The sequence below is a fragment of the Melitaea cinxia genome, chromosome 18, assembly GCF_905220565.1.
Source record: "Melitaea cinxia chromosome 18, ilMelCinx1.1, whole genome shotgun sequence".
NCBI classification, from domain to species: Eukaryota; Metazoa; Arthropoda; class Insecta; order Lepidoptera; family Nymphalidae; genus Melitaea; species Melitaea cinxia.
Genome location: NC_059411.1, coordinates 4,668,975 through 4,696,054, shown reverse-complemented (window position 1 = coordinate 4,696,054; position 27,080 = coordinate 4,668,975). Strand labels below are relative to the sequence as shown.

Sequence of the window (27,080 nt, the reverse complement as noted above, 5' to 3'; positions counted from 1 at the left end):
AATTGAAGCAGAAGACCAATAGAGACATCTCTGTTGTGAAAGTCTAGAAGTAAATGATGGATTATCCTCCCTTTCATACATACACAACTTCCTGTTCAGGGGTAAAATCATATAAAAGCGACTTATGAAACTGTTTAGATATTTTTTGTTACACGAGAATTCTGGCAAGTGTGAGGGGAATTAATACGAAGTGTAATATTTTGCTGTATATATTTTTTGGAAGTAGCAAAATGTGCAGAAATATCCTAAAAAAAATATCTTACGAGTATATATAAAATTCTCGTGTCAACTCCTCCGTAACGGCTGGACCGATTTTTATTAAATTTTGTGTGCATATCGGGTAGATTGAAAAATCGGCTAACATCTTTTTTTATACCCCTAAGTTATAAGGCGGATCAAGAGGGTCGATAACATATATGGTAAAACAACGTTTGCGGGGTCATCTAGTAATATATATTTTTTTATTGCTTTAATTTAGCGACTTATTATCAGGGTCATGATAAGTTCATTTTATTTTCACTAATCGCTATAGGTAAGTTAAGCCTTATATTTTTTTTTATATGATGTATTTTAAAAGACGTAGACTTATATAATACCTTAGAAATTGATTTTCAATATTTTTTTACATTCACAAAACATACTTGTACAAATCTAAGAATGGTGCTTTTATATATATATACAACTAGATCGACAAACAGGCGTACGGCTCACCCGATGGTAAGCGATTACCGTAGCCTATAGACGCCTGCAATACCCGAAGCATCTCAAGTGCGTTGCCGACCCTATGCCCAATTCTTCCCAAGAGTAGTTTTTGTTATGTAGTTCCATTTAAATTATCTCCAATAACGCGTATTTACTTGACTATTTTTTCGTCTACCTACGTCGCATAAATTTTAGATGTAATTGAAGTCAGTTTGTTTTGGTTTGTAAGCAAACACAATTATATTTATAACGTACATTGAAAGTATAAAATCACGTATCATTTTAACGTATCTTCTCATAATTACCGTATCATTAATCCCTGAATGTGTTTAGCGGGTCACTATCAGATGCTGTTACTACATTGAAATTTCGTATCCACCCAATCCTTTAGAAGCCGATGAAAGGCTACCTGATACAATCTACTGTGACTGATAAATAGAGCCATACATGTAAATAGGACAGCGTCATTAAAGGCTCAGACGCTATCCCATAGAGGTTCTTCCAAAACCATTATACGGGGACCATTTTACTATGAACATTGTATAACAGATATTGTAAAGCGGTTTTTGATGACTTTGAATATATTTGTTTTTACATAAGAGTTATATAAATATTATGAAGTTATGATTATAAGTAGGTAACGGTTGTATTTAATAAATGTTTTCCTTGAAATGGTATTATTATCAACATTTTTTTTTTTTAATATCATATCAAAAATTGACCGCTCCAGCGGGATTCGAACCCGCGTCTCCGACTGACCGTGTCGGCGCTCTAGCCAATTAAGCTATGGAACGATGTACCCGCTAGAGCGAAACTTTTGATATGATGATTTTTATTTTCGGTTTAAGCGAACCGTGGCGCCGTCTATAGTGAGTTCTTTACAGAGACCCGTAACTATTCAAAGTTTCATATTACAATGAAAATCTTTGACAGGAGACGACACCATGCTATTTTTAATAAGTACGATTTTATTTTTCTTTTTTTGCTTTTTGCTAAGTACAATTTTATTTTTGATATGATATTAAAAAAAAAAATGTTTAGAATTCCTAATGTGAGGGTAACACAAAAATAAAATCGTACTTATGGTATTATTATTCTTATTCTTAATATGAAATGTAGGAATTTAATTTATACTCGAAAAGTTACGAGTGCTTTGGAATGATATTACATGCGTAAGTCTAAATTTAGTACGTACTCGTATTTATTTACGGAATACATTTATACTAAATTATTTTGATATGCTTTATGTGTATTTTTTATGGTTTGTATTTATTCCCGTCTGTTGCAATCTAAATTTAGATATTTTTCAAGATATCAGAAGAAAGAAGACTATGTACCTTATCGTGAGCGATACTCGTAATTCATAAATTGTTAGAAAATAAAAAGTCTAAACTTTAGTTAGAAAAGTTAAAGACTAAGTCCTTGATGTAGCATACATTGATTAGAAAATTTATTACAGTTTCACGTTCGCTACCGCCAGCTCAACAGCAACAAACCAGTGCTGTGACCGTTGCGCCAACGCGTCGTATATTACATATGTATATAACGAAACCAAACAATAGTGTCAACATAATATATTTAAATAAATACGATGCGATTTATTTATTTTCAATAAAATATTACAATGACATACACATTACATACACATTCTTCCTACGCAAAATCTGAATTGATTTTATTTTATATATTTTTTTGTTCTTTTTTTTCAGGTTAACTGCTTACTTATTGATGTTTGAAGTTTATTTTCTCAAATTTTTCGTCGACCTTCACTTTTAACTGTGTTCTGTATGCGGAAACTTTATGACTAAATGTGTGTGTGTGTGCGTGACTACTAGTATGATTATGAAACATTTTATAGTGATTACGTTATTTCGTACTGTCTATTTCCCTAACAAACATAAAATACATTAATACTAATAATTTTCTATAGTCATACTAAAATGCACGACATAGATATTTGCAGATAGTTTTGTTATTTAGTGCAACGTGGCTCAAATACACAACGTAATCACACATCTGTTGCTATCAGTACATGTTATTATATTATGCGTTATCCTATTCAGACATTGTTGCTTTGTTGGCATATCGTCAAATAACAATACATTGATTGATTGATCAATTACGCTGTTCCACTACGGGTCGAAATTATTCTCTACTTCGAGTAGCAAACAGTATAAGATGTTTATGATAACCACCGAGATTGACAGCTTAACATGGTCTCTGTGGTGCACTTGGGTGACACATAGGGACATACACACGGACTGAAAATAAATGTATGTATAATTACAAATATGAACTTCGCATGTAAAATAAAATAAATAAATAAAAAACTTCGCATGTAACACCACTTAATTAATAAATGAAAATTCATATTTATTAATTATATATAGAACTAAACAAAAATAATAAATTAGTAAATATAGCTCATATTATATATTATATACTAAAAATTACTATATTTTTTTTATAATTATCTTATAAAAAAATCGTAACAATTTTTTTGTTACTTCGCATTTAAATCGAATCCACGACCGCCTTTGGACACCTATATTCACCGCTACACCAGAGCAAGTTGTCAACAACAACAAATCAATCAAGATGTTAAATACTTTATAATAAAAAGCTATCATTGCCTAAATTTGTCGTCTATTATTTGACAATAGAACAAAAACCGGCCAAGTTCGAGTCAGAGTCGCGCACTGAGGGTTTCGTAGAAACAAAATTATTAAAAATATTTTTATTATATGATATAACTAAAATTTTATGATATTTGCATTTTTCCCTTTATCTGTGCTATAAGACGTTCTTTCGTACCAAATTACAAGATTTTAAGTTCACGGGAATTACCCTGTTTTGATTCTCTTGAGAGGGTCGAAAATTTGCAGCATTAACGGCTGCATCTTTTGATTCCGTTAGCTTAGCATTTTGATTTTTTTACGGCCCTAAAGAACAATAGACCTGAGTATTTGATATGAATGTCAGCTTGATACCTCCACACGTTCCTGAGAAAAAGGGTCTTGACAGACAGACGGGCAACAAAGTGATCCTATAAGGTTTTCGTTTTTCCTTTTGAGGTACGGAACCCTAAAAATCAACTTTCATATTTGTAAAATTCATTAACTTCCACACACTGTGGAAAATACAATTTTACCATTATAAAACATACAATTTTACGCTCAGACGCTCACTGCATATTTATAGTTATTTACAATGCGCATCAAAATATGTACGTATTACGTTATTTTTGATGAGTTTTTTAATAATTTCAAATAATTTATAAATTTCACATTTTACGACTGGTATTAATGGGTTCAGGCACCTTAAACGTAATTTAAAAAAATATTTACTAAGGTGGCAATGGGTGTCTATTAATATTTCGTTAAACTGATACCATTTTTTTTTTATGTTCAACATACACACACGTTAAATCATCATAAGGTGTTCCCTATGCTCACAAAACGAGCTTTGATTATCGTATCCAACAAAAAGCTACTTAAAATGCAATTTACACAAACATTTACGCCCGAGAGGATTCGAGGTTACCTGTTCTGAATATATTATCACATATAAAATAAACAAATATACAATCACTACTCCTGGGATCGTGATGTAATTGCGAAGTTCTAGATTAAACTCGAGGACAAGATAAATTTCATATAACTTTATTATTTTGTATCATGAGCCAAATTTACTTTGTTTTTTATCTTATATAATAAAATTCTCGTGTCACAATATTAGTTATCATTCTCCTCCGAAACGACAGAAATGATTTTTATGGAATTTCGTGTGCATATCGGGTTGGTCTGAGAATCGGCCAACTATTTTTCATAACCCTGAGTAAGGAAGGGGGGGGGGATTAGGGGTTAATAAAATATATGGCAAAACAACGTTGCGGGATGAACTAGTTCATATTGTAATATTATTCTTTAATTTGTAATCGATTACTTCAAAACCTTGTTTACGTTATTAATCTATACTAATATTATAAAGAGGAAAGATTTGATTGTTGGTTTGTTTGCCTTGAATAGGCACCGAAACTACTGAACCGATTTGAAAAATTATTTTACTGTTGGGAAGGTACAGTATCCCCGGATGACATAGGTTACAGTAAAAAAATTTTAATTAATTAATTTTGTTTTTTTTTTTTTAATAACCGGTGCGAAGCCGGGTGAGGCGCTATTATAATACAAAATGAATATGAATTAAAAGTAGTCATACTTACTGAGCTCATCATTTTATAGTTATAACGTTATTCATCATATCATTTAAGATAGTATTTGCTATATTTATCCCACGAAAAAATGTAGGATCAAGTCGACGCGTATAGTAGTCCGATTTTGATAATTCTTTTTTTTACTAAAACTATTAAAAAATGGGATATTTACCATGTTTTTTTAACCGACTTCCAAAAAAGGAGGAGGTTCTCAATTCGACTGTATTTTTTTTTTATGTATGTTACATCAGAACTTTTGACCGTGTGGACCGATTTCGACAATTTTTTTTTTAATCGAAAGGTGGTGTGTGTCAATTGGTCCCATTTAAATTTATTTGAGATCTAACAACTACTTTTAATATTTTCTTTTGTACGTCTGTCTACCTACTTTAATTTCTGTCTGTAATCGTTCCTTTTTGGGTGTGCTGGAAGAAATCTCTCACAGGGATAAGCACACCCATTATACGTGAGTCTCCATGACAAAATATTGTGTATAATCTTGTACGTATAAAAAATTGTTAAATAAATAAATAAATAAATACTTTTTGAGTTATATCTAATAATGCGTTTTTACTTGACGCTTTTTTCGTCGACCTACGTTGTATTATTATACCGCATAACTTTCTACTGGATGTACCGATTTTGATAATTCTTATTTTATTAGAAAGGAGATATCCTTAGTTTAGTACCATGATAAGGAAACCAGGATCTAATGATGGGATCCCAGAGAAATCGAGGGAAACTCTTGAAAATCCGTAATAACTTTTTACTGGGTGTACCGATTTTGATAATTCTTTTTTTGTTGGAAAGAAGATATCTCTAGTTTAGTACCATGACAAGGAAACTAGGATCTGATGATGGGATCCCAGAGAAATCGAGAGAATTTCTTGAAAATCTGCAATAACTTTTTACTGGGTGTACCGATTTTAATAATTTTTAATTTAATCGAAAGCTGATGTTTGTCATGTGGTCACATATAAATTTTAAAGAGATCTGATAACTACTTTTTGAGTAATCTTTGATAACGCGTAGTTACTTGACTATTTTTACGTCGATCTACGTTGTATTACTCGTCCATGTAATTGAAGTCGGTTTTTTTTTCGTTTGGGAGCAAACACAATTATTCATTTTGCGGAGCTCGATATTTCGACATTAACTGCGAATGTCTTGTTCACGAGACTGAAATATGCGGGTAGATAATTACGGCTTTAGCATATCCATACCGGACTACCTCCTTTCTCACACGTTTTTTTTTATTGGATAGGGTATACCTTGAAGTTGGTCCTATGCAAATTTTAATTTAATTTAAAAATTTTTACCCTAAGGATGGAAAAATAGGGGTGATTTAATGTTTACTCACAGATTTTAATGCTAAGTTATCAATTATTAGATAAAGTAAGATTTTAAAAGTAATCAAAAATTAAAAAATTAATAATAAGTAGATATTAGTCTCAAAAATTATAAAAAAAAAATTTGACAGAAAAATTAAGCCGCCAAAAAAACTGAAACGCAAAAAGTAGTAAAGCTTTTTTATTTGACCTTAATAAATAAATTCTTAAACTAATGTATGTTTACCTAAATAATTCTAATCAAACTATCAGTTTCAAACAATCAATAAACAAATATCACTAAATTACCTTAAATTTAATTAGACATTATGTCAAAATATGCGCTCTCTCCACAACCACACGCAACAACGTGTGCGTTAAGAGTATCAAAATACTTAATAAACAGTATTTTTATAAAATAAATAACAAAAATTTAATAAAATAATAATTTTCACTCATAAATATAAGAAACCTAACAAAGCGAACATGTATTATTTTAACAGTAGGCACATGTAATTACCGAAGAATTTCAACGAAACCATTCTAAGAGTATGGTAATGACGCTGTTTAAGGCTACAAGTACGGTAATTACCTTTGGAACTAATTATGTTCCTAAGACAGTAATACCCTTTGACAAAGACTTTGTCATGCTTACAAGACTCATCCTGTAATAATTTGATGTTGCTCCTGTTTATAATTCAGTTAGTTATGTTTTTAATTTGTAATTTAACCGAATACTCTTAATTGGTTTGATGAGTTCGTCAAATATAACCGTTAGAGTTTCATCATGAAATCAAATAGAGTATAAAATAGTCGACTGCACGTGTACTTACACCTGAGTTGACGAATATCGATTCATCGCTATACGATATACCGATTAATAATACGGTATCATAGCCATACAATTCGATGCGGTGTATCGTCATATATCGTATAAACGTATCGCATCAAACTATAAAAATATTTCGTTTATAATTAAATTTATGTAAATAACATTACTTAACTACACCGTTTCGTAAAAAAAAATGCTTAAACGTCTTATCGTAATGGGCATCTCTATATCAATACAAGTGTCAGTATTAGGTTCGCTACATTATATTAAGTAAAAAAAAAAATTGTCAACAATAAATTATGGGAGTTACATATTCGTGTTCAATGTTGTGTTCTAATGTGAATAAGGACGGAAATGTGAAACAAAACATTTGATACTCGTATAAAAAAGAAAACAAACAACTTAGCGCTGGAGAAGCACAATGACGAATTAGGCCGTGGGGAGTTCGTTTGTAATAAACCTAAACACTGCGTCAAAATAATAAATTAAACACGATCCTTGGCAACTTTAGCACTAGTGCAATATACTCATTGCTCAAATTTGTCCATGTCTGTGAGCAACGGTGACCATTATCTAAAGTTCTGTGACCGTAATTACACGCCCAGGAATCGTAAAGTCTTTTTAAAGAAAATACGTTCCGACGCGGCAAACGTCCCCACAATCCTTAGTTCCATAAAATAAATTATTTCTCATGGTTTCAAACTATAATGTAATAAATTTATTCTGTAAATTCTGTAGAACTTATGAATTTTCATTCGAATAATTTTATAGTAGCTCTCTTAAACTACAAAGATTTAATCCTCTTTAAGACGCGAATACCGATTTCATTTACTTTTAGTACACTATATTCTGGTATAATGAGCAAATAAAACATTTGTAAGCATCTGGACGTCTTTTAAAATGTAGCTACGAATTTAAACTAACCTTGAGGGTATTTGATTTTAATTTTTAACGAGATTCTTTGTGTCTGCAACGTAACTACCCATTGCGGAATCGCATCCATCTTTTTGTCTCCCCACACTCAATACGTATTTCGTTAAAACAAATATATGGGAATTTACTTTATCTACTTAATTGGAATAAGTTTTTTCATGGTTAAACTTTTAGTAACGATTGGAATATTGTTTGAACGGAATACGAACTTACTCGTACGTTCGGTGACAATAAAAAGTACGGCCTAAATTCAGTTGAACTTTGGCCGTTTTCGCCGATCATGTTGGAGCGTGACACGTCGAATTTTGTTTACGCATTCACTTGAATTATTGGTGCGTACCACCCATCGTCAGCGGAAACCCTTGACTCGTGTACTATTAAATTTGACAGTTGTCTAAATAATGGTTTGCTACCTTAAGAAAAATTTCCATATAACAGTTGGTTCAGAATACATAGACAACATTCATAGTTCCTTTGCAGTTTTAAATACTCTGAGCGAAATTTCTGAAGTCTTTCAAAATATAGGTATTTCAGAATTTTCTTTTTTTCAAAAATCAATACCAAAAATGTACCAAATTCTAGTCAAACAAAACAGAATCCTGCACATGCGATTAGTCATAACGAATAAGTGATAGTAAAAAATAACATTTCTATTATCATTTTTAAAATCAAAGCCATTTTTTGATTTTCTATACTATATTATTATAAAGAGGTAAAGTTTATAACTTTGTTTGTATGTAGGGGGTAATCTTCGCAAATACTGATTCGATCATAAAAATTCTTTCACTAACAGAAAGCTACACTATTCAGGAGTGACATAGGCTATATTTTATTGTAATTGAACAAAAAATTCAGTAAATAAGAAAAAGATTAAAATATAATATCAAAATGGTAAAAAAACTAGCGCCGTCTATCGCTATCAGAAAACAATTGATTAGTCTTTCGAACCCGTCGTCGCGTTCGCGTCTATTTAACCCGCTTAATCCCCCCCCCCCCTTGTAACTTAGGAGTATGAAAAATAGATGTTGGCCGATTCTCAGACCTACCCGATATGCCCACAAAATTTTATTAAAATCGGTCGAGCCGTTTCGGAGGAGTTCAATGTTTAACACCATAATACGAGAATTTTATATACTAGAAAATTCAAAAGTAAGTAACAGATATTAAAAATATATATAATATTTTTATTATTATTTTACTGCCATACCATATATATGCTATAGTTATTAAAAAATTACTTATATCCTTATTTGAATCGGATTTGGTTGATAACTGAATTTTAATACAAATCGTTACAGTAATTTCGTACATAATTTATAACTTTAAAATTTGTATAGGACAGTAACGATTTTCTAATTTCCTCCATATTTTATGTGATGAACCACGATGTTTCGCGTTAAAGCGTTAATCTACTAAGTTAATGTTTATTTATTAGAAACACGTGCGTCTTGTTATAACTAATATATAAAAAATATATAAAAATATATAAAATATATATATTCGAATATTATTATTATTATTATAACAGCGGAAGAGTTAGAATAGGATAACGGTTGTCTCGCACTAAATAACCTCTAGGATTTACTCCTCTCCTCTTGAAACAAAAACGATATAAACGCAATCGCCAAAATCACCACGAAGGTTTGTATCGATTTTACTAATATTTGTAATGAGCGGGGATCGAACTGGTGAAGGCTAATGACAACCGGTGCTGAAACCGTCCGCTCGCGTCGTCTATATATTATGTTATTGTAATATGCTCATCAAAATATTTCAACATTATTGACCTATATCCTTGATTCATGCAAATAAATTTACCACACACAAATAATTTCACTTGAATCAAACGTGTACCATCTTCATTATGTCAAACTGTGAAATTAATATTTACATATGTTACATACATACTATGTATATTGTGGAACCATGTCACATTATTTATTCAGTATTCCAACCAACTTTTGCTATAATTTACTACAAAGTGAGAATAATGAATTGTATACGAGTGAACATCATATTTTTATGATTAATTATAATTGTATTATTTTCATATATGTTAGCGCCGGACCACTTCAGTGTACAGTGTTTTGTGTAGAAATTATGTTCGATATATATAATGGTGGAAAAATAATTTCACGGTCTTCTGGTTTCCTTTTTACATTCAAGCGGCGAACTTATCCCGGAAATGAAAATAATCCTAACGTCCACACGAGCAAGTCGGGAGCACAGCTTGTGATAACCATAGTAATTTTATTTTCATTTTTATGAGCCATTTTACCAGTCAAAAGATTATATAAGATCAAAAAGAATCGCGTACAACCACATCGAAAGTTCCGAACAATTACTTAGCGGTAATAAAAAGTTTACATAGTACTTTATTTCCGTGAAATAATTTCAAAGGCGTTCCTTTGATAAAATGGTTAGATGAAAATATAAAATTTTCTGCAGGAATAAGAATCTATTGAGCAAAATATTCACTGAATGTTAAACTGGCTTATTTCAGTCTCAAATCTGTTTCCGTTATGTCCTCTATATAAATTAAATTAAACTATGAAATGAGTAGTCATTTATTACTTTTATTTGCAAGTATTGTTGAAGTATAGTATATATGTATATACATATTATTTTTCTTTTTTTTTGTGCTCAAACACGTTTTTAATTAAACGTATGGTTTGAAAACATGCCTTTTTTAGTTTTGCTGCTTTGTTGATTGAGCTATCGCGTTTGCCGCAAGTAAAATATTTGTTTTAATCTTTTAATATGATTCAGTTGTTTTATAAAATGGCATCATATACGTAACTATGTATACTCTTGTGCTTGATGAAAACAATAAATTAATCATAAGAGTAAATATAAAATGAATTTACAGTTTACTACTACAACGTACAAGATATTTTTTGATCATTATCATCATGATCATCATCATCATCATTCCAGCCTATTGCAGTCCACTGCTGGACATAGGCCTCCACAAGTTCGCGCCAAAAATGCGTGAACTCATGTGTGTTGCCCATAGTTACCACGCTGGGCAGGCGGGTTGGTGACCGCAGGGCTGGCTTTGTCGCACCTAAGATGCTGCTGCCCGTCTTCGGCCTGTGCGTTTCAAAGCCAGCGGTTAGATGGTTATCCCGCCATCGGTCGGCTTCTTAAGTTCCAAGGTGGTAGTGGAACCTTGTTATCCCTTAGTCGCCTCTTACGACACCAACGGGAAGAGAGGGGGTGGCTATATTCTTTGGTGCCGTAGCCACACAGACACATTTTTTTGATGATAAGGTGATATTAAGGAACATTTAGAACTTATAAATTTTATACAATTCATGTAATCCCTACTAATATTATAAATGTGAATGTAAATTTGTTTGTTACGCTTTCACGTGAAAACTATAAACCGATCATCATGAAACTTTGTACACATATTCTTGGAGGGATAAGTAACATAGAATACCTTTTACTAAAAAAATTAAATGCGAGCAAAGTCGTGGGAAAAACCTAGTTAGTTATATTATAAAGTGTAACGTAAAATCCATAATTTTGTTTAGTTATTATATTTAAGGCATTCTATTCATTTGAAAAGTTTTTGAGTAGAAGTAACAAACATTCAAGACCTCATGCTCCTATGTAGTGTATTTATATACACTAAACTTGACACGTTTTTACACACTTGTGCCGTAGTCAAACAGACTTCGTGTCCTTTGTAATTCTTAAGCGTATTTTCCTGTACTGAAATTGCATTAAAACCTTGAGCTCTTTCCTATTGTGATGATACATCACCGTCAAACAGATCTTATGCCTTTTAAGTCCAAAGACTTTTTAAAAAAATCTAAGTGCACGTCTAATTTGGTAAAAAAATTACTTTTAAAAGCTTCACAATAAAATATATGATCAATAATTATTATAAATGAGAAATTCATGATTTTAACAAAAGAGCAAAAAATTGTTCCCAAAAATATTAGATAACATTAATCAATACGAATGACATATAAAAATATATACGGAAATCGCAATTTAAAGATCTGAATATAGCCTAGTAAAGCAAACACTGCTGAATTTTTATACATTTAAATACGTGTTTACAATTCATTTCATACTCGACATATTATTAAGAAACACTGACTACCTTATCTACAAAGAATGTGAAATTTTTTATCGCATTCACCTTGTAACATCTCACTGCTGGGGATAGCTTAATCCACCGCACTGCTCGACTACGGGTTGGCTGATATGTTGCCTACTGTTAGTAACGATCGCTATCAGGTATTTATGATAACAACCGGGACCGACGGCATAACGCGCTCTCTGAAACACGGTGCGGAGACCCACAAGGACAGACACCCAAACCGGAAAAAAATATTTATCCAAATACAAATATCCATCTCGATCGGGAATCGAACCTGCAAGCAGTGGGTGTTTTAGGCGTCTATTCGCACCACTACACCAGAGCGGTTGTTGAAATTGAAAAATCGAATAATAGTTTGAAAATAAAATATGAAAGTTAAATTTTACCTTAAGACCACTAAAATTACTATTTGTTCTGAGATAAGACCGTATGAGAAAGTTTTCTTGTTTTCTATTTTTGTCAAAATTGCAATAGTTAACAGTATTTTATTAAAAAACCCCGTTTTATTCTTTCTAATCTGATTAGAATAGATATTAATTTTTTGCTCTGTGTTAATTAAGACGCAAAAAGGAAATTGTTAAATTTGTATCTGTAGTCTTTTTCCGTCACGAGAAAATGTTTACTATTCATCTGATTAAGTTATTAAGTATTTATAATCGTATACCGGATGCAATTGTTAAGTTTGTGCAGATAATTATTCCGTCTGGAAGAATTAATACTTGTTCACAAGTCAAACCATTTTACTAGGGAATCGGCAACTATCTGAAATCTATGTCATCTCACAACTTTCGTTCGTCTTACCAGATCACACTTTTAGTAACATTCTGGTCACGAATTCACCAGCTTATTTCCCAAACCAAGCGAGCGCAAAGAAGTTTTTCTTCAAAAAAAATTAAAAATAAAAAGTGTTTTCTAGTATTTCGGCTTGAAACACTCTAATTCATATAATATTACAACTTGGTAGGATATTTTTTTTTATAAAGTATAATTACAACAAATTAAACTGCTATTAACTGTATAAAATAACTAGCAGTGCCCGCGACTTCGTCCGTTTTGAATGTAACAAAAAAGTTATTGTTCAGTTCGCAGAGTTATAACATAAATAAATTTCTAAAAATAAAAGTAGTCTAAGTTACTCCTTACTACATCAGCTATCTGCCAGTAAAAGTCCCGTCGAAATCGGTTCAGCCATTTTAGAGATTAGCCGTAACAAACAGACAGACAAAAATTGTATTGTAGATATAACATTAATATTTCTTTATTAAACTGTACACACTGATAGACATACGCTAAACCTACACACACAAACACAAATGTATACATTAATTGGTAAATTGTATTCAATTGTAAGTTCTTAAAGTTTTAATCTTGTCCCACAAATCCTAAATCGTCCATTACCTCTATGAACTCGGCCAGCATTCATAGTTCATTGAACTTTGGCGAGCTGCCATCCTGTCATCAAATACAAGTAGCCTTTTGAAAATTAGTTCAACCATTATCGCTATTACACTAAATTTAACGCGTTAGCACGAATGCTTTTGTCGACGTTTTTTTGCGTGGATCATTTCTTAGAGGGACTATAGTTTTGTGATTTTCGAGAAAAACAAAAAAAAAAATTAACTGAAAAGGTTTTGTAAATTACGGTCATTTTTTTCAATGCTTATTTTTATTTGTGAGTTAACAAATAATATACGATTTTAGTTGTAAATGTAATTTAATGTTCTCATAAGTGAATATTGTATTCTTTTTGAGAATCAAGTTTCTTTAACCCCTGTAAAACCATTATTGCAAGCATGTTTTCGATTTTGTTATATTTTAGTAACATATCTCCACAACGAGTCATATGAGCGTGCAGCGAAAATAAAAAAAAAACGCAGGTGAAACCGCGCGATTTGCTTTGTTATTCATCTAGTAACAAATGACTACCGAATAAATATTTACAAGAATTTTTCGTAATCACGTCCAGTAATGCCGACAAGAATGCTATCCATTTCTCGCTAAAATGTAATTCCTATTTTTTTGGACAAGAAATAAGCTCCCTCGCCAGTGGAGCGAATGAGTATTACCCTCCTCTCGACTTTTTGTCGCGAAGTGTAGCATTTTTAGCATTTAAAATAAAATGGATAACATTAAATTTTCAAAAATAGTTTCAAATAATGATCTTTAACATATGATAAAAAATCTAGTTTGTTTTTATAGTTCTTTTTTTTTTTGTCTAGAACTCGATAATCAAGACCTTAAAAACTTTTTTATTTTCAGTATTTACAGATACACAGATACATATTAAGTTTAAAGCTCACGAAAAGAAAAAGTGTTACATAAAAATAATATTATGAAAACAAACCAATTAAAACCAACCAAATAAAACTAAGTATTTTTAAATAACAAAATTAAATTAAATATTCACTACCTAATTGGCGTAATTGCGTTAACGATTCGGCTTATCCGACATTATCCGTGCAATGGCAGGACCAAGGTAAGCCGGTTAAAAATAATTCAGGATTTGTCGTTCATTTCCCGGGTCCATTCTAATTACCATCGAAGGCCACAACTAACTAGTAGCCCGTTTAGCGTACGAGGCATATAAATCCTAATGTAGATAGATTAATAGGTAATTTACAGGTAAGTATAGGTAATTTACTTACAGCCTCACAAAATTGTCAGCTAATGTAGTTTTGTATCTCGGAATTAATATTTGTATTTGCATAAATATTTATTTTTTGGTATAAGTCTTTGTGTCTTTATACTCAACGTTTCTTGTCAAGCATAGATGTTAATCCAGTTGCGGCTGTTGTCATAATGTCTAAAGAAATCGTTATTCTGGAAATTGTCCACTGACTCTTAGTGGAGAGTGCTCCAATACTTCTTCAGCAGTTTGGTGTTAGCAGGCTATATAAGTCATTTTAGCTTATGAAATGATCTCAGAATAACAAATAATATTTAAAAAAATATATTTTTTATAGAGCTTGTTTTACTGAGAAAGGCTTAAAGTATTCTTTTTGAATAGGAGTAGTTATTGTGAACGTGGATTAAAGCGCGGGTCGACTATAACACCAATGTAAATGTAACCTTATATTTTATTATTGCTTCTTAACTGTATATGCAAAAATCCAAAAAAAAAATGTTTAAGGGAAACAATTTAACCCATCAATCGTGTTCTTTTTAATTCTGTTACGTTTTATTTGCTTGAAAATATTATAAGTATTTTTTTTTATTTGCATATAATGTTAAAAATAAAAAATGTTCTACTGTGTATAAAAATAGAGCAAAGTTACAAGAAATGTCTTTATGTTTTTAATTCCTAGGCAATATACCGATCTAATACATGGTAACCATTATTTTGTACATTGCGTCGCTGAGCTTGCCAAAAAGCTTGACTAGCTTTACTAGAAATTGTCCTTTTTAGTTTTTAATAAAAACGTAGAAAATGAATGACATGAGTAAACGGACCTGAATGTGTGCAATTGTTGAAAAGGATTTGCTTTCAATAAAGGGGACGCGTAGGAGGAGACTTTCTTAGGATATAGGAGAAGAGTTAAGGTGAAATTTGTCCTGAAATTTTCCGGCATGCTCTCCTTCTTCCAGAATATGCAGATTTTCTGAAATTATTTAAAAGAAAAACGTACGCTTCATATCAAACGGCGAACTTTATACCACTTTTCGTCAATATTATTAAATTTTCTTGTATAAAAACCTTGTCCTGACAGCAATGAAATATAAGTTCGGAAATTGATTCTAATGATATACGGTCTTACATTCATGGCAAGTCATTTTTATTTATGTGTGGGTTACCGAATATATTATCAACAATGAGTAGTGATCGCTATCAAATGTATGTGATAACAACTGGGACCAACAGCTTACGTGCTTTCCGAGGCACGGTGGGGGGAATCACAAGAATAGACAACCAAACCAGAAAGAAATGTTTGTAGATAGAAATATCTGTCCCGAGCAGGAATCGAACCCGCAAACCTCCGGTGTGTAGGCGCCGTCACGACATATGCACGACTACACAAGAGCTTTTTATATTATATGAATATTTTTTGCGTCTTGGTCATGGGGGATAATTGACCACGCTATGCGAGCGTGTTGATGAACGCAAGACTGCCGCAACGAAGGTGGTTTGACATATGATACCGAGACGTGGACACTGACGAAGACACTAGTGTCCACAAGTTCAAAGTCGCTCAGCGTCCAATGAAACGGACTATGCTTGGATTCTCTCTCAAAGATAGGATCAGAAATGAAACTATCCGCGAGAGAACGAAAGTAGCCGACTTAGCCCACAGAATTAGCAAGTTGAAGTGGCAGTGGGCTGGTAGCCTTAGTCGCAGGACCGGCGGCCGTCAGGTGACGAATGCTAGCGCGACCCCATCTCGCCCAACTTAGGCGAATGACCACTACACGTGGTGGTTTTTAGCCAGTAGGAGTCTGGCATAACCTCTCCGGTGCCCTCACGCTGGATGGTATCCATGATGGATTTTCCCGACGCTAAAAAAGGATATTACATATGCCGTTGAAGCAAACGTGTCCTGAAATGGAGACCGCGTGTTGGCAATCGCAGTTCGGAATGCCTGCCAGTTCGCTGTACCAATAATAAAAACCAAGATGTGGCGCGAACTTGGGGAGGCCTACGTCCAGCAGTGGACTGCGATAGGCTTAAGTGAGAGTGTGAGAATATAATATGTTATATGATATATTAATTACGTACTGTAGATATTTATCGTAGAATTATTATTAGTCTGTACAGAGAGTATAACATAAGTGAAACAAACTTCTAACAACTTCAATACATACATAACACAACAGTTTACTTAGTAGTAAATACCTACATGGATTACTTTGAAACTGTATACAATATTCGGTATAAGCACGTTCCAAATGTCCCCTTGGGCTTTCGATCCAGCCACGGATAAAGTCTAATTCTAGAATTTAATCGATTCCAAGAGATTATAATAGTTATCATACAATAAAGTAATTATTACGAAGTTGCACAGTAGTAAAGAAATATTATTGTAGCATAGTTATATCAAACTAAGTTACTTTCAGTTTATTTTATTATCAATACAGACATGTAAACATAGTTAAATTTCTATGAATTCTTTCTTTTTTTTTTAAACATAAATCCACTGAGAGTAATGTATTTTTATTGACATTGTAAATTTTATTACTTGTATTTTATAAGACTGTAATATATGTTTCTATTGCTACATTCGTCATTATTTTTAACCGATTTAAAAAAAGGAGGAGGTTACTCAATTCGACCGTATATTTTTTTTATGTATATTCGGGGATAACTCCTTCCCAATCAATAATCCCAGAGAAATCAGGGAGAAAACTCTCGAAAATCCACATAACTTTTTACTGGGTGTACCGATTTTGATGATTTTTGATTTAATCGAAAGCCGATGTTTATCATGTGGTCACATTTAAATTTCATCGATATCTGATTACAACTTTCGGAGTAATCTTTGATAACACGTATTTACTTGACTATTTTTTCGTCTACCGACGTTGTATTACTTGTCGATATAATTAAAGTCGGTTTTTCTTCGTTTGCCTGCAAACACAATTATCTTAATTTGACATATCTGTGTTTTTACTTTTTTTTCTGATTGACTTACTTGTGTCTGAAGCAAAGCTCTGTAAACTTGTATGTATGGAGAAATAAATAAATATATAAATTGAATTAATTTAATTTGGTTATTCAAATCGACTTGTATAATTTATGTAGTAGAGATTTTTATTTTCAAACTTTCGATTTCTTAAAACGACTAATTATGCTGATCTGAACCGACACAACCAGGATTTGGAATCTAACTGCTGGCTTTCCTATATATGAGAAGTGTTTGAATTTAATCTCTCGAGTTAAATCACTACTAACAAGTGAATAGTTTTTTTCAGAAAAAGTAACAATTATAACCAAGTGTCTCATCAATCAATCGATCAATTTGAACCGAATGATTGAATGTACTCTTTAAAGCACTTAACTTGTATCGGATAACCGTTAGAGGTCTACTCTTAACATTTTATAAATAATTACAAAAAAAAATTTAAATCTCATTAACATTTAAAAAGTCAAGAGAATAGAAGGAAGAAATTTAAATATTTGCACCATTGTCTAGTGAAGTTTAATGACTTATCGTGACAGTTTCCAAGAGTACGGAAGGAAAGAGTACAGCTAGGGTTGATGGGTATTGTTCTAAAATGCTTTAAATATTACTTTTAGAAATTATAGATATTATGTATATTTACATTTACCGTGAGTCGCTACTGTATTTAATTTCGTATACTTATTTCGTATACTTATTTCACATACTTTTCTTGTACTTTAAATAGAAAATTCAATTAGATTAATTTTAATACATACTTTGTAAATTGTAATGAATCCAATCCCAAATTTTCGTAAATTAATAGAAAAGTTTTAATTACATGCTTTATATAAATATGTGTTTTACCAATATAATTATTTAAATATTGTTTTCTAATGTTTACGCGAATTTCACTAATTATAATGAAGGACCGCTGTCCTACCGCGACCACGGTTGCTGAAAAGTATCCAAAACACCGGAAATTTAAAATACTTAATAAACCGCGATAAAACCCGAAAAAGTTGTTTCATTATTATGAATATATTAAAATATTTTATTCGTTATTCAATAAGTAATTTTGAGGCAAAAAAGTTTGATAATCGAATAGATTAATTAGTAAAATAAATAAAGTTATAAATTAAAAATTGTTAATTTAATCGCAAAATTATATTACTCTGTACATGAGTCACGATTATCTGAGGGTTTAGGCATTGTGCAGAACATATGATTGAATACTATACTGATGGTCCATCAAGACATCAATTATTTTAGTCAATATCAATATATTGACTAAAATAATTGTTTAGCTACGTTTTGATAGTAGATAAGAGTAACTGTTGTGTTTTCTGTTCAATTTTTTTTTATAACACAAGCTCGGCAAATAAGCGTATGACTCACCTGATGGTAAGCCATTACCGTAGCTTAAAGAAGCCTGCAACACCAGAAGCGATGCAAGCGCATTGTCTATGCTACCCTTAATCCTCCCAGGAGCTCGGTCACACACCACAGGAACACAACACTGCTTGAAAGCAGTGTTATTTAGCTGTGCTGTTATCTTTTGTAAGGTCAAGGTACTTCCTCAATCGGGCTGCTCCATGAGTAAGATATTTCCTGCTATGCCTTACCTCAGTTGAGAACCTCAGTACCTCATCTTCGTGGCAAACTCTACATTCCGAAACAGTTGAAGTTCACTGCGAATTTTCGATTCAAAAGGGCCAGCGGAAAAAGTTTTCTTTTTTGGAATATTATAATGTTGAGAATAATAAGGTTCAAAAGATCAATTATTTAGTTCCATATTTACTTCGGCAATTGCTTTATCCCTATAACAATAAAGACAACAATCTACTCCAGACAACCGTTTAGAAAAGATTGCTGTAATGCGATAAGACCGCCTATTGTACGTACTGTTATTTTATCTTAACATAATATTTGAATATTTGCTTGGTATAATCTTTGATATACATAAAGCGAAGAAATAAACAATAGTATACATAGTACCAAATACTAAAAACGCGTATTTTCGTTATTTTATTATATAATTATATTAACTGTATCATTTTTATCATTCGTATTTTTTTCCTGATATTCTTAAAAAATCTAGGCTAAATGTTTAAACTGTTTAAGAATACTAACTAAAAGCTCTAAGTAAGTAAATAATAATTGTATTTACTCGAAAACAATTTTTCCGTACCGGAACAAGATCTTCGTATTTACGTACATTTACAGGATAACATAAATTGGACAATTTCAATTTCATATTATTATTTTTTCTTTAATTGTTAATGGGTTGTTTAGCGATATATTACTGTATCCGAACGCACCGTGTTGCGCGCCCTCTAAGTAAGGGCGCATGGACAGTCCCGAGAGAACCGTTGCCGCAAGCGCATACGATACTGTTACCTACCGTTTAACTCGATCGAGGATTAAAACATATATCTTTCGCTGGAGATCCGAACTGGTGTGTCCCTATGGTGGTGTTCGCCATATGAATTGGAACTATTAGTGAACTGCCGAGTCGCTGATCTGCCCTGACCGAGCCAGCTCACGTGTTGCATCGGAGATCGTTAAGTCGCTAGTGACCCCAGTTTAATAGCGAACATAAATTTTTGGTCCTTCGAACCAGGATTATTGTCCAGCTTATGTTATCCTATTCAATTGCAGTTCTACGAACTCATTTTTCAACCAACGTATTTCTTTTCGTATTTTCTTTCGCCGCCATCTTTGTTACGCAAAATGCCGGACGGAATAAAGTTAGAAATATTATGTGAACAGGATATTTTCGAAAGAGATTTGATTCTCGACGAGCTTCAACGCATTTTACGGCTTGCAACCATAAATGATCAACAATTTCGTTCGCGAGCTAGTGATTTAAATTCACATCAAAGAAAGTTTAACAAAATTCAAACTAAAATTGAGAAAACGCTCATTAAACACAAGCTATTTGATAAAGACGAGCATATTAAAATACGTAATGACTTTAACGATGTATATTATGCCATTATTTCGTACGTAAATAGTTTCAAAAATGACGATCTCAATCGGCGTCGGTCACTTCATCAGGACGATATTTGTCATAAAAGAAATTTACCCGTCTTGCCCTTACCCGAGTTTAACGGTGATCCTACCGATTGGCAATCTTTTTTTGATTTATTTTGTTCATTAGTCCATGACAACAGAGCCTACACGGAGACGGAAAAATTACGATACCTACTACTTTCAGTTAAAAATGAACCATATAATTTGATTAAATCACTCCCTATAACAGGAGATAATTATATTATTGCGTTAAAAATTTTAAAATATAGATATGAAAATAGGCGAATTATTGCATCGAAACATTTAGATCGTATACTTGACCTTGAAACATGTTCCGAGCGATCATATCATAGTGTACGTAATTTGTTAAATGTCTACCAAGAAAACATCAGGGCGCTTGAAGTCATGGATTTTCCTATAGACCAATGGAGTTTTATATTACTTAACATATTACTGCGTAAAATACCTATAAGTTTAAGAAAAAATTACGAACGTTCATTGTCAAGACCGTCCGACATACCAGATGTTAATACTTTAATTGAATTTCTAGAACGTGAAATATCAGCTGACGAAATCGCTATAGCTTCTTATACACAGTCCACTAAAAACTACCCACAACATATAAATAATCACCGTACGAAGATTGGTGGGAAGTCAAACGCGATACATCGAAACTCATTTAATGCAGGTGTCGCTTCAATCACAGAACAAACTGGACCTTATGTCAATAATAATAGGGATCGATCTTGCTTGAAGTGCTCCGGTCAGCATTTAATATCTAAATGTACAGAGTTTTTAAATCTTTCTCCGCAGGATAGGTACACTTTTATTAAAAACAAAAATATTTGTTACAATTGTTTAAACGTCGGACACGATGTTAAAAATTGTAAATCGAAATTTGTGTGTCGTACGTGTCAAAAGAAACATCATAGCCTTATTCATTTAATTTCACCGCAGTCTTTAGCAATTGTAAACAAAACTGCCACTGCTAGCGCCGTTTCGCTCCCTCTTACGGAGGATAAACAGGACGATCGCATACATAATAATTACGCAACAAAAATGCATTCGTCGCATTCCATGGTTACGGTATTATTATCTACGGCTTTAATTGATTTATATTTAGGAAATAATAAGATTTCATCCGTTCGGTGTATAGTTGACAGTGGAAGTCAGGCTTCGTTTATAAGTGAAGCATGCGTACAGCGTCTTGGTTTGCCGCGCACTAATGTTCACATACCAGTATTAGGCATAGGAGATACGGAACCATTGATGCCCAGGGGTATGGTTACGTGCGCGATTACGCCTAAAAATAAACATCATCCCGTTATTCCGGTTGACGCATTAATCTTGCCTAAGTTAATGTCAAAAATGCCTAATTTGTCTTTGCCTTATACTAAGTGGCCTCACTTAAAGGGACTTACCTTGGCTGATCCTCATTTTCATACACCCCAACCGGTTGAAATGTTATTAGGAGCGGATATACTATCCCACATTTTATTAAATAACACTATTACGGGTCCACCGGGTACACCTATCGCTATGAATAGTGTGTTCGGTTATTTACTGTTAGGGAAACTTACTTTCAATACAAACATTTCGACTCCACTCCAAGTTTGTTATAGCTCGTTTGACAACAACAACTTACAAAGATTTTGGGAGCTGGAGTCAGTACCAGAAAAGCGGAGTTACACTCCCGATGAGGAATTATGCGAATCCTTTTTTCGAAGAACGCATAATCGAGACCTCACAGGGCGATACGTGGTCGCTCTGCCCTTCAAGGTCAACGCCCCGCCCCTCGGCGAATCTAGACAAATCGCAGTAGCACGTTTTCATAAATTGGAATATAGGTTAGAACGTAATCCCCAGCTGAAGATTGACTATCACGCTTGCCTTCAGGAGTACATTGACCTCAATCATATGGAGCTCGTTGATGATAAGCCTTCAGTTGGTGCGAGTTACTATATCCCACACCATTGTGTGATTAAGCCCTCAAGCCAGACAACACGCACCCGAGTTGTTTTTGATGCCGGCTGTCGTACGACCAGTGGATACTCATTAAATGATGTGCTGTTCTCGGGACCTAAACTTCACCTAGATATCGTAGACGTTCTTTTAAAATTTCGTGTTTATCGTGTTGCTTTCTGTTCAGATATAAAACAGATGTTTCGTAATATATTGTTACGTGAAAGTGATAGAGATTTTCAGCGTATTCTCTGGCGTCGATCACCAGAGGAACCTTTACGTGACTATAGACTTCGTACAGTCACCTTCGGCGTCAATTGTTCTCCCTATCTCGCACTTCGTACCATCCGACAACTAGCTTGCGATGAAGGCGAGCGTTTGAAATTGGCTGCAGCTGTTTTATTAAATAATGTCTTTGTTGATGACGTCATTACGGGCGCCGACAGCGAAGCCCAGGCTCTTCTACTTCAGCAGGAGCTGATTGCTATTTGCGCAACGGCTGGGTTCGAGCTACGCAAATGGCATAGCAACTCGCAAGCGGTTCTCGCCGCAGTCCAGCCCTCAGAGTTTCATGGTGAGCGGTGTGAGAGTGTTCTTTTTTCAGAGATGGAGGGTGACAAAGGTGTGAATGTCCTCGGATTGCAGTGGAACCCCCGAGCAGACTCATTTAGCTTCAAGGTTCATGTTACTTCGCGCGATTATACTAAGCGTGCTATATTATCTGAAATAGCAAAAATATACGACCCTCTCGGGTTATTGTCGCCGGTAACATTATTTGCTAAGCATTTAATTCAGTTGATGTGGTTAGCGAACATTGGTTGGGACGAGCCCCCGCCTATTGATATATTAAATTCATGGACTTATTTTACTAAAGAGCTACCGCTTTTAGCATCGATTTCTTTTCCCCGTTATATTTTTAATACTGACGACTTAGAATCTATTCAAATACATGGTTTTGCTGACGCGTCTCAAGTCGGTTACGCTGCATGTGTTTATATACGCCATGTAGGCAAGAGCGGTGATTGTGAGACACATTTAATAATGGCAAAAACTCGTGTCGCACCGTTGCGTGTATGTCTTACTATCCCTCGCCTTGAACTGATGGCTGCGCTTTTGCTATCAAAATTAATTGAAAAGGTAAACAACGTATACGGAGACAAGATCCGTTCCGGCCACATTGTAGCTTGGTCCGACTCTTCGGTCGTATTGGCATGGCTTCGTTCTTCTCCGCATGAATGGAAAACTTTTGTTTCTAACCGCGTCAGTGAGATCATGACCCGCGTACCCGCAAGCTGCTGGCGTCACGTCCCGTCTGCTGACAATCCCGCAGACGCGGCCTCTCGCGGTCTATTGCCGGCAGCATTAGTTAAGAGTGACTTGTGGTACCATGGTCCCGCATGGCTCCAACAAAGTTCCGACTCTTGGCCTGTACAAAAAACGATCGTAAATACAAGCGAAGAAAAGCGCAACAATAAAGAACATCTTGATAAGTATTTATACACAGCTATGACGTATACTTTTAGCGATACGGATAGTTTTATTTCACGATATTCGTCGTTAAATAAACTTGTGTGTGTAACTGCTTTCATATTTCGTTTTTATAACAAATCTAAAAATAAGCATATTAAACAATCGCTTCCAAATTACATTACCGTCCCTGAATATAACTTTTCACTTAATCGTCTTATACTTTTGACTCAGCGGTCTGTTTTTAGTGAGGATATAAAAAATATTTCTAACAATAAATTAGTTTCGATGAGCTTACGACGTCTTACGCCATTTCTGGATAGTGACGGATATTTACGCGTGGGAGGACGCATTAACAAATCTCTTTTACCATTTAATTCTAAACATCAATTAATTTTACCTAAACGACATCCCTTAACGGATCTTATAATCGATGACGCTCACCTGGTCAATTTACACGCGGGATCTCAATTAGTGCGTTACTCACTTTTACAGCGATATTGGATTTTGTCGAGTCGCGATATCGTGCGCCAGCGCATACATCGCTGCGTACGGTGCTTCCGCGCGCGCCCCGTGCGTATGCAACCGCGTATGGGACAGCTCCCTGAATCTAGACTACGTCCAACTCGTGCCTTCAGAAGGACGTCTGTAGATTTTGCGGGTCCTTTTTACGTTCGCGCTAATAAAGTTCGGAATGCTAAGGTAATAAAGTGTTACGTTGCAGTTTTTGTATGTATGGCGGTAAAGGCCGTACATCTCGAGCTCGTATCCGAGTTGTCTGCAGAAGCCTTTCTGGCCGCCCTACGACGCTTTACGTCTCGGCGTGGCTATTGTACAGACATTTATTCAGATTGTGGAAGGAATTTTGTCGGTTGTAATAATTATTTAAAGGATTTATACGCGTTTTTACGTAGCGATCCAGTTCTAAATGTTTTAAATAAACAAACTTTGAAGCAGGGCCTTACGTGGCATTTTCAACCTCCTTACGCTAGTCATTTCGGTGGCTTGTTTGAAGCCTCCGTAAAGAGCTTTAAACATCATCTTCACCGCGTGGTAGGGACACGAATTCAAACGTACGATGAAATGCACACACTAACGTGTCAGATAGAAGCTGTTTTAAATTCACGACCTCTTTGCGTACTGAGCTCGGATGCTTCGGATCCTCTCCCATTGACCCCAGCTCACTTCCTAGTAGGAGAACCCTTGACGGCGGTCCCTGATGTCTCCTTGGTGGACGAAAATCCTAATCACCTAACTCGTTGGCGCTGGATTCAACAGTCGGTTCAACATTTTTGGAAACGTTGGAGTAAGGAGTATCTTCACGAACTCCAACAGACTAATAAATGGTTCCAAGACCGCGGCTCCACTCTCCGTGAGGGCACTGTTGTTGTGGTATGTGACGAGAATCTTCCACCTCTCCAGTGGAAGCTCGCACGCATTCACGCGCTTCATCCCGGCTCTGATCAGGTTGTACGAGTCGTAACACTAAGAACGGGCAATACGCTTTTCAAACGTCCTGTTATCAAGATTTGTCCTCTACCATTACAATAGTCAAGATTATTACAAACAATATTCAATAGTTAGATTTAATTTTAATTTGCATATTTCATAGTTAAGTTTAGTTATAATTTACATAGAATTTTCCTTAACTCTTTACTCTTTTCTTTAAAAGACACTACGTGCTTTTAAGGTGAGCGGCATGTTCCGTACCGGAACTAGATCTTCGTATTTACGTACATTTACAGGATAACATAAATTGGACAATTTCAATTTCATATTATTATTTTTTCTTTAATTGTTAATGGGTTGCTTAGCGATATATTACTGTATCCGAACGCACCGTGTTGCGCGCCCTCTAAGTAAGGGCGCATGGACAGTCCCGAGAGAACCGTTGCCGCAAGCGCATACGATACTGTTACCTACCGTTTAACTCGATCGAGGATTAAAACATATATCTTTCGCTGGAGATCCGAACTGGTGTGTCCCTATGGTGGTGTTCGCCATATGAATTGGAACTATTAGTGAACTGCCGAGTCGCTGATCTGCCCTGACCGAGCCAGCTCACGTGTTGCATCGGAGATCGGTAAGTCGCTAGTGACCCCAGTTTAATAGCGAACAACAATGAAAATCGGCTTCAGTTTAAATTGACAAGTAATACAATGTAAGTAGTCGAAAAAATAATCATTTAGACACACATTTTTTGGAGATCAAACACCGGCGAACAAGCACCGGCTTTCAATCTATCAAACTGTAAGTGTAATCAAAATCGGTGCACACGGTAAAAAGTTATGACACACACAAAAAAAAGAAACTATAGTCGAATCGAGAACCTACTCCTTTTTTCAAGTCGATCAAATGTATCAGAATTCTTATTTGCTGAACTCATCTAATAAATGCTTATAAAAAAACAGATCAAGCCAGAAGTGTACACGAAACAACAATCAATATCATTATGTATTCAACAAGCAAATCGGATTGGCGTCGCTCTTTTACCAGTATCCCAACATTCCCAACGATATTCTGCCACTCCCTGGAGATAACAGGAATATTGGAGCTCATTGCGTATAGACTCAATAATAAGCTACACGCTTAAATAAACTTGAAATATACAGTGTAAGTGTGTGTAAGTAAATAAGGAATTACATTTAAAAATTATATTTATTCTCACAGTATATCATCAATTATTAATATTAACATTGTATGTCTGAAATGTTCAAATATTAATTTATAGATATTTTAGAGAATTGTGAGAACAGATTATTAGTTAAATATATAGATGGATGGATAGATATATGAATGGCGGTTTGATGCTCGGTTACGTGAAAACTACAGAACTTTTCGCAATGAAACTTAACATGAATAGTTAACGGACAGGTTTAACATATTCGACTGTTTTATT

At 34.1% G+C, this 27,080-nt stretch overlaps 1 protein-coding gene across 1 annotated transcript; it reads left to right on the top strand.

The window, feature by feature from the left end:
- The first annotated feature begins 22,120 nt into the window (after positions 1–22,120).
- On the top strand, positions 22,121–25,732 carry LOC123662459. The gene is made up of 2 exons (XM_045597301.1): positions 22,121–23,738; positions 25,239–25,732. The coding sequence occupies exons 1-2, from the start codon at positions 22,121–22,123 to the stop codon at positions 25,730–25,732; spliced, it is 2,112 nt and encodes a 703-aa protein (XP_045453257.1).
- Positions 25,733–27,080: the final 1,348 nt, after the last annotated feature.